General features: G+C 39.1%; 1 protein-coding gene across 1 annotated transcript; it reads right to left on the bottom strand.

The window, feature by feature from the left end:
* Positions 1 to 2,651: 2,651 nt before the first annotated feature.
* Positions 2,652 to 8,655, bottom strand: LOC141428614 (uncharacterized). Its single transcript, XM_074088615.1, has 4 exons — positions 8,643 to 8,655; positions 7,939 to 8,172; positions 5,185 to 5,302; positions 2,652 to 2,905 (listed from the first exon to the last, which is right to left on the bottom strand). Exons 1-4 carry the CDS (start codon positions 8,653 to 8,655, stop codon positions 2,689 to 2,691), a joined length of 582 nt encoding a protein of 193 aa, XP_073944716.1. The 3' UTR covers positions 2,652 to 2,688.
* Positions 8,656 to 8,914: the final 259 nt, after the last annotated feature.

The following is an 8,914-nucleotide window of genomic DNA, read 5'->3' as shown; positions in this document are numbered from 1 at the left end:
ACCGTTGAAGAATTCCGTCCTGCGGAGACGATCCTGGCCGGACTACCAGGATGTCAGCTACCAGATTATTGTTTGTCACGCAATTCACATAAGTATACCAAATTTCAAGTCAATTCGACCACTGAAACTGAGTCAAATTCAACTCGCAGGATTTGAGCCTCACATACATACATACGAGTACATAGGTACATACATTGCAAGTTAAATAAAAGATTGTAAACTAGTAAAATAATAATAAAAACACTAACCTGCTTAAATTTAGAGGTTGAGGTGGAGGATCGGTATTGTTATCACTATCAGACTGCTCACTGGCATGCTCTCCGGTGCCAAGCGTACTGCACATGTGAAAAATACATACATGGTGAAATGACGTCAGTCGCCATTAGTCAAAGTAATAACAGAGACTACAGAGGTAATACTTCGTTCGTAATACCTTACTTACCGCCCTAATACACAATGTGCTATTACAGTGCTATGACCTGTATAAGTGAAATAACAAGTTTGTGTGGTGTACCTACGTCGTACAAAAATAATAAATAAAGGTACGAGTACGAAAATTCATTTTTAATACAAGCTTTTTTGCTGACTGTACTTTTTGTCGACTTTACTAGCATTGTTACCCAACTACATTTATTTTGTACCTATACCAAAAACAAGTCGATAACATTGTAACAGTTGAAGAGTTCCGTCCTTCGGAGACGATTCTGGCCGGACTACCAGGATGTCAGCTACCAGATTATTGTATTGTCACGCAATTTACATAATTATGCAAAATTTCAAGTCAATCCGACTGCTAGAAGTTGGTCGAATGCAAGATTTGATTACAGACAAATATCGGACAGGTGAAACTAAATAAAAGCTTGTAATAGAGGACAAGGAAGAAAAATCTTACGCTACTGTCCTAGTTATAACTTACCTATTAGGATTAATGTTTTCTTTTTTATGACGAGCCGGTCCTTTTTTTTTTCTACGAGCCGATAACCATAATCTTGTCTTCGATGATCTTTTCACTTCTGGAAACAAGAACATTAATAATTATTTTTTATGGGAGCGCCATAGTTCGCATAGGTACTCTTTTCTCTTTTCTAGTAAAACCATAATTATTTTTTGTCCAAATCATCGTTTGTCAGTATGCGAGCCGATATATGGACCCATTTTTTATAAGTACTTGGTAATATTGACTAAAATGCATCTAGGTAGGTACTTACCCTGTTTATCCATTTTTGTAACATAAAAATGCAAAGTCCATATAAGAAAGCCAAGGTCGTCGAACAGTATGTGCACACACACCACCAGTATCACCAAGAAATATCAAATCCGTTATCAGTCCAAGTCGTAAGTAGTTAGATCGCGTTTATGATACGAAGAGAATTCACCAAAATAATATTACGTAACTCTCGCGCACAGCTGACGAGTCACTACTAACGAGCGACGCACGCACACGCAGGGCCAGCGTAAACCAAGGACAAAGGGCGGCGCGTACCGCCCTCCCCGTACCGTTCCCCGCGCTAGAGTGATTCGCTGCAGATTCGCATAAAAAATGTATAGTTTTTTTACTGATTTTCGTAGTTTCGTTCTCATTTGAAAACCACAAAATCATTCGGAAAAATGCTTTTTCTTATGAAACTACATAGTTTAGTCGATGCCGAAATAGGTTTTTGACTTCAATCTGAACTATATTTTGGCCGTAGTATTTAACCGAACTGCACAGGGTTTTTGGCTCTTAAAATGCAAAACTTGTACTCGTTCTATTTTCTTTGTAATACCATTTCAAGAGTCATAAACTAATTTCAGGCCTAGATATGCCTTATCTCATTGTATTTACAAAAATCATGATGATGCTACTTGTTATTTTAAAATAAGGACGTAACTACGATTTGTATGGAGAATCAAGCTGCTGCGGACTCTTAATGTTAAGTTTATTTATTTCATTTTATTGTAACCTTTTTGTCTTTTCCTTTTTGTAACAAATAAAGAGTATAACAAACACAAAACAAACAGCTATAACTCTAATTGTTTTAACATGGATTCAAATTGAAACATGATGATTATTGTATTTGTGAGGCGGTAACCTAATTTTTTATTTTTTCAAAGAGATATATCTTGAAAAATGAAATCACATTAAAGTGCTGATTGTTCGAATATTTGAACTCAATTGCCTACAAATCGTTAGTTCTGAGTAGGCACTGGTGTTAGAATAAGGTATACTTTCTTCATGGAAGCTTACAGTGTTGTTGTTTGTTACAATTGCTAGAGGTGAGAGATATCGGTAAATAAAAAATATTGAGAGTCGGAAGTGTTGAATAATTTGTATTTTAAAATTCAATAAGACTTTCAGTTGTTAGCGTAACGTTTTAACTCAATAATGTTTATTGCCACTTTTAGGCACTAAGAAACATGCAAAAGTATCGATAGTTTGCGTAACAGTACAGAATAAGTAATAGTACAAAGTACAGAAGTTTCACTGCCGTAAAGTGACGTTTAGGCATAAGAATCGTGCCTACTGTATGCTTCTCTGTCTATCGCATAACTCGTGTTCACTCGCACGCTTGAGTCGCACTGAATCGCCTCAACGATGGGGAGGCCCGGTATGTACTTGTAGCTCGGCGGCGGAATGCCTAGTACACCCCTGGTAACAGTAGGAGGGACTCTAGTTACGTCAGTTTGACATCTGTCATTTGAATCATGTTAGAACAAATTGAATATGCGAACACTAGTTTTGTACCAAGTAAAACATTTCAACCTGCATTGTATGCTGTTTCCAATGTACCTGATGACACCATCTTTGATGTTCCTTCTGATGGTGGAGAGGTCCATGGGCCGCTTGACTATGTTACTGTACTCCGGGGCCAGGTCGTCGCTGACGGGTCGGAGGAAGTGGCACGCGTATTTGTGGGCGGTTAGTCTGTAACAGAATACATCATCCTCAGCCTGTGTCAGCCAGCGCTACTGTTGCTATGACGGTAGGCAACATTTACAACAAAAAAAAAGATTTCGGAAAAAAAATACAAGCTTTTTTTTGCTGGCTGTACTTTCTGTTGACTGTACTTGTATTGCACCCAAACTACATTTGAATACCAAATTTCAAGTCGATGTCATTAACCGTCGAAGAGTTCCGTTCTGTGTAGACGGCCCTGGCCGGACTAACAGGATGTCACTAACAGATTATTGTATTGTCACCAGACATAAGTTTTAGTTTATCCAATTTCAAGTCGATCGGACTACTGGAAATTTAACTTGCAAGATTTGACCCAAATAAATAAACGAACAGGGCAATTAACCCTTTTAAGGTCCCATTTATTGGAGCATACTACCACAGAATCAAAAGCAGCTATCGAATACATACCTGACAAAGGACATTTTTAAAGCTAGTCGTATTTTCAATAATTACAATGGAAATTGTGACTATTATGTAAGCAATAAGCTTCAGTTTCCAACTCAATGCAAGTGGTCGCTAAATCGCCTCTGCCTTATTAAGGGTTAAATAAAAGCTTGTAAAAACCGGCCAAGTGCGAGTCGGACTCGCGCACGAAGGGTTCCGTACCATTATCTACACAATATTACACATAAGCAAAAAAAAACGGCAAATAAATTAAGTTTGTTGCATAGGAGCCCCCCTTAACTATTTATTTTTAATGTGATTAGGTATACAACTAAAGATTCTGTGAATATTTCAAACGTCTACTTGTTGCCGTTATTAATATCAAGCAAAAAACGGGGGGAAAAATCATGTTCGAGTTCTCTACAGAGGACTCGAGTTCTTTATAAAGACTAGTTTTGTTTAGACCTAAGGATTTTCGAACAACTGAGTTATGATTAGAACTAAAATGTACTTTTAGGTATACTTGAGATTATGCTACCTGCTCAGTGCACTGTATCAATCAGTACCTACATTCTGATTTCCTTAATTTATTACAAAACCAGACCTTATCACCTTGTATCTTAAGTACATTCCTACCTGCTACGAACATATTCTTGTTCCTACAAACGCACTCAATAAAAACCGTTAGAAAAAAATAAACACCTCATACTGACAATTTTTTGATTGTTAGGACTTAAGTCTTTTTGAGGCACGCTTAGAGTTCAACAATAAATTAAAAAAAAGTTGGAAAAGCCCCGACCTTGTCACTTCAAAGTTCGCAAAGCTAAACCGATTTTGATCAAACATGTCTAAGAACCATCGCTAGAAAACCTGATTACAAATGAAAAAAACCGCATTCAATTCGCTCCACCCGTTTAAGAGCTACGGTGCCACAGACAGACATTCATAGCGGTCAAGCGTATAACACCCCTTTATTTGCGTCGGGGGTTAAAAAAATACCATAGAAGATACGATGGCCGGAGTCTTTTCTAAAGCTTGACTTGAGACTTGACAAATCCATACTAATATTATAAATGCGAAAGTAACTCTGTCTGTCTGTCTGTCTGTTACGCTTTCACGCCAAAACCGCTGAACCGATTTGGATGAAATTTGGTACAGAGATAGAATAGACCTTCGGAAAGAACATAGGCTATCTTTTATCGCAAAAAAGAGGCTTTAAGGGTTGAAATAGGGGATGAAAATTTATATGGTGGAAGTTCGTCGCTGTCGAAAATAAAACCATGAAACTTGGCATTTAGGCACTTAATAAGAAATAAGTCGGTATTTGTTTGAGCTTTTTTTTAAAATTGGACCTGTTCGAGTTTAGATATAAAGCAATTTAATGAACTAAAATAATTTCCTTGCTCACCCGCGACCTTACGATAGCTAAGCTTATGCAAAATATGCGTGTTCATGCAGTTCCTCCACCTCCACACTGTAAGAACACACACAAATCACACAACCCATCTATCACCACCACCACACTTGCTTGCTTGGCTTGGATCTAATTTCAGCAATGGTAGTTAATAAACATGCCTTGACAGTAAATAAATAAAAAATCAAGGTAGTTTTGAAGGACGGTTAAAATTTTTATTAATAATTTGTGGGTAGTTTTGTTAATCCATCAACTAGATACGAGTGCCACTACTACTACTACAATAGTTTTCGGTGCATAAGCCATAGTTGACAACCTTAGAGCGACCGCCGAGCGTAGGTATGAAAAGTGAAGTACATACATGAGATAACTTCTGTACCTATCTGTTTTGTGCTCGAGCCCTTACCAACACTAGTTAAAACCCCTTTTGTCTGTTCCGGGTCCTCACCTCTTGTAGACGAGCATGGCGGAGCGCTTCCAGCAGCTGTGCTGACGCTCCGCCTCCTCGTCGGCCTGCGTGTCCGCCAGACCGGGCTCCTGCTTCACCGAGAACTCTCTAGAGCCGGCTGCAAACATACACTGCAACCTACAGATCTGTTCACTTACGAAGGCGCGCCCCTCCACAGCTAGTCATCAAGTACCTGGGCGACCGAGCTTTGCTCGGGCTAAAACACGATAATAAGTGTTTTTCCAGAGATAAGACGAAGCTAACCCCTACGAGTACATACTTAATTTCATCGGAATCGTTGGAGCCGTTTCCGAGATTCTGATTGCAAATATACATATATACAGGGGCGTCTTTACCAATAGTGCAGGGTGTGCGTTGCACACGGGCGCAGTGGTCTTAGGGGCGCCGGTCGCGGCACTTTGTACCTATTCCATTTTGACCGCGCTTTTCCTAGATGGTGCTAAAGTAATAATTGCACACGGGCGCTACATGGGCTAAAGACGCCGCTGCATATACAAGAATTGCTCGTTATTAGATTTGATAGATAGATGTGCACGAGTAAACCTCGTACTTACACGTTGTCTTAGCCTCAGTGTGCGTGACTGACGGTACGCTTGCGACTGAGGACACGTTCGAGCTACGCACACATGGATTTGTCGTAGGAAACGTTTACAACCACAATAAGGGCTATCGTTTTTTGTCTCACTAGATGGCGCACTGTTGCGTGAGGTTTTTAAGTGTGGTTTTCAGAGTCTGTTATTACGGGCGTTAAAACAAAGTTTAGATTAAAATCATATTTAAAACACCTTAAAACCGTACCATAAAAAATATCCAGCCACCACAGTGTTGCTTAGTCCCGTTTTGTTCGGAAAAAAAGGGAGGACAAAAGTTTCCGAAAGACAAAACTGTCTCAAAATACAGACATTCATTGCCCCGTAACGCATAACTGCCATAATTAATTTCAGGTAATGCAAAATATTCACAAAACATTTCTAATTATAAATAAACCCGCGTAGCTCACCCAAAAACTATGAGATTTGACATTTCGGAGACCTCACGCTACACTAGCGCCTCTAGTGGCGAATTCATTCGCGATAGCCCTCATTATAAAAAGTGGAGGTGCATGCCTTCGTGAGGGCACGGATCTGTAACATTACTTGTTTCTTATTAGCTGTATGTTTGCTTAGGCGCCGTTTCCATCAGAGATGTGCGAGGTATGTGTATTCCGCGAACCAATAGAAACACATTATACCTCGCCTCGCTCCGCTCAGCTGTTTCCACCAGAGATGTGCTGTGCGAAGATAGGTAAATGAAGCGTTCCTATTGGTTGATGTAAAACAACCAATAATCGCCAATCCTGCTGTGAAGCAGCAGTGCTTGCACTGTTGTGTTTCGGCGTCGAGAGTAAGACAGCCGGTGAAATTACTGGCACTCGAGGTATCACATCGTAGGCCTCTAGGTTGGCAACGCATCTGCAATACCCCTGGTGTTGCAGACGTTTATGTGCGGTGGTGATCTCTTACCATCAGGAGACCCACTTGCTCGTTTTCCATCCAGTCGAATAAAAAAAAAAAACATTACTCTCAACACTTCCTGGCACATTAGTGTTGCCGAAAAATCGATATTTTTAATCGGAAAAAGGCCATACTATCGATAGGACTATCGATTCGATAGTATCGATATTATTACTGTCTAATAATACAAAACTATCGATAGTTTTCAACAATCGATTGTGACCTAAATTTCAATACTATCAGATTATAAGCAAGATTGCAAGATGTAAAGGTTTCGTGTAAGGTAGGTAAAGGCTACCGACTTACTTATCGATCTACCAAACCGAACCAACTTACTCTTAGGACTTAGAAGATTCAGTTGCTGCAACTTCTGTTCTGCCAACCTCCCCGTGTAGATGCAACCGATACTATTGAAATAACGGTAACAATCGATTGTTCAAAACTATCGATAGTATCGATAGTTTTGCATTATTAGACATCAAAAATATCAAAAATACAAACTGAAATATAGATGCACAGAAAAACCAGAAAAATAGGACCAGCACTGGGAATCAAACCCAAGTCCGCGGTATTCCGTACCGCGTACTATACCGCTACACCACTGCTGCTGCTGCTGGACCAGCAGTGGTGTAGCGGTATAGCACGCGGTACGGAATACCGAGGACCTGGGTTCGATTACCAGTGCTGGTCTTATTTTTCAGGTTTTTCTGTGCATCTATATTTCAGTTTGTATTTTCAATTTAGGTTTTACGGGATGACCGTAAAAGTAAAAATTTGGAAGTATTGCTAGAAAAGAGATATTGGTACTACCGCTTTTGCTTAAACTATCGATAGTCTATCGAAACACTATTGATAGTGGATTATCGATCGGCAACACTATGGCACATCCCTGGTGAAAACGCTGCCTTTGAATTGTTATTGTTTGTTTTGTGATAAATGTTTTTATTTTAATTTCCTCGCATTGATCGTAAAAAGCACAATGTTCCTCGCCTTCGGGCGGCCTTTAAACTAACTCGTGCATCTATTGCTTACTTTTCAGCTTTACAACAATGTACTATAGTCTATCAGTTGGGTGATCTGCAAATTGGGCACGTATTTTTAAAATAAATTATGATGCCACAAAAAACATATTAGGCGAAAAGCCAGGTTCTCCTTTGTACCCACACAGGCGTGTCGCGCTTTTGGCTCGCCAGAGTCGCCAGTCTATTGCTTTTGCACATGTAAAGAAGTGGCTACTTACATGAAATATCCAATAAGGGTTTCCAGTCGACAATATCACAGTGCCCCCTCACGTCTTCTATGTTAAACATCTGTTCGTCTCTGTCTTTCCACAGGTCGATGTAGTCTTCTGTTTCCATCAGCTCTATCTTTATGTTTGCCAGCTTGTCTTCCTCATCGTCAATGAGGATGGGGATAAATGTTGTGGTCTCAGTGAAGGATGTTGTGAGGTCGAGAGGCTGGCTTCTGGAGGTTTCTGGAATGATATTTATGTCTTAAAATATATACATGGTTGCATGGTATGATGAGTCAGAAATGTTTTCATTTATTGACGTTTTTGATGTTTAATTAACTTTGGTGTTGCAAAGATTAGTTTGTTTTGTTTATGATATGTGTGAAGATAAAGTATTTAATGTACAGAATAAGTTGTGTCCAAATTCTAACTAGTCTGTAAGTAAGATTAAAAGAACATTTTGAACACATTTTTTTGTGAAAATATTTGGATGTTTAGGTGTTTGTTATTCAACCTTGATTTGGATCAAATTCGGTATACAGATAGTTTGAGTCCCGGGGAAGGACATAGGATAGTTTTTATCCCGGAAAATTGCATAGTTTCGCTAGGATAGCGATAAACGAATACTAGGCAGACAGAGTCGTGGGCAACGGCTAGTAAAACCATAAAGGTTGAAGTTATAACCAGTTCACATTCTCCATGAGACATCACACCTTCTGTACACATCGTATTTTAATTCTTCTCATTAACTATCACATAAACTTATAATGTTATTGAAAAAATGTATAGTAAGTGGTAGTCCTAATAATGCTGTAGGTGTCCATGGGCGGCGGTGATCACTTATCATCAGGTGACCCGTATGCTCGTTTGCCAGCTATTTGATATAAAGTGGTAGAAATAATTAAGTGTAAAGTGGCAGTCTGTTGATATTTAGTTTGATATATATTGTCAATAAAAATATCTAAACATAAGAAAGAAAAATTGT

This window comes from Choristoneura fumiferana, chromosome 6 (assembly GCF_025370935.1).
Source record: "Choristoneura fumiferana chromosome 6, NRCan_CFum_1, whole genome shotgun sequence".
NCBI classification, from domain to species: Eukaryota; Metazoa; Arthropoda; class Insecta; order Lepidoptera; family Tortricidae; genus Choristoneura; species Choristoneura fumiferana.
Note: the sequence above shows the minus strand (reverse complement) of the source record. Positions and strands in the feature narration are given on the sequence as shown.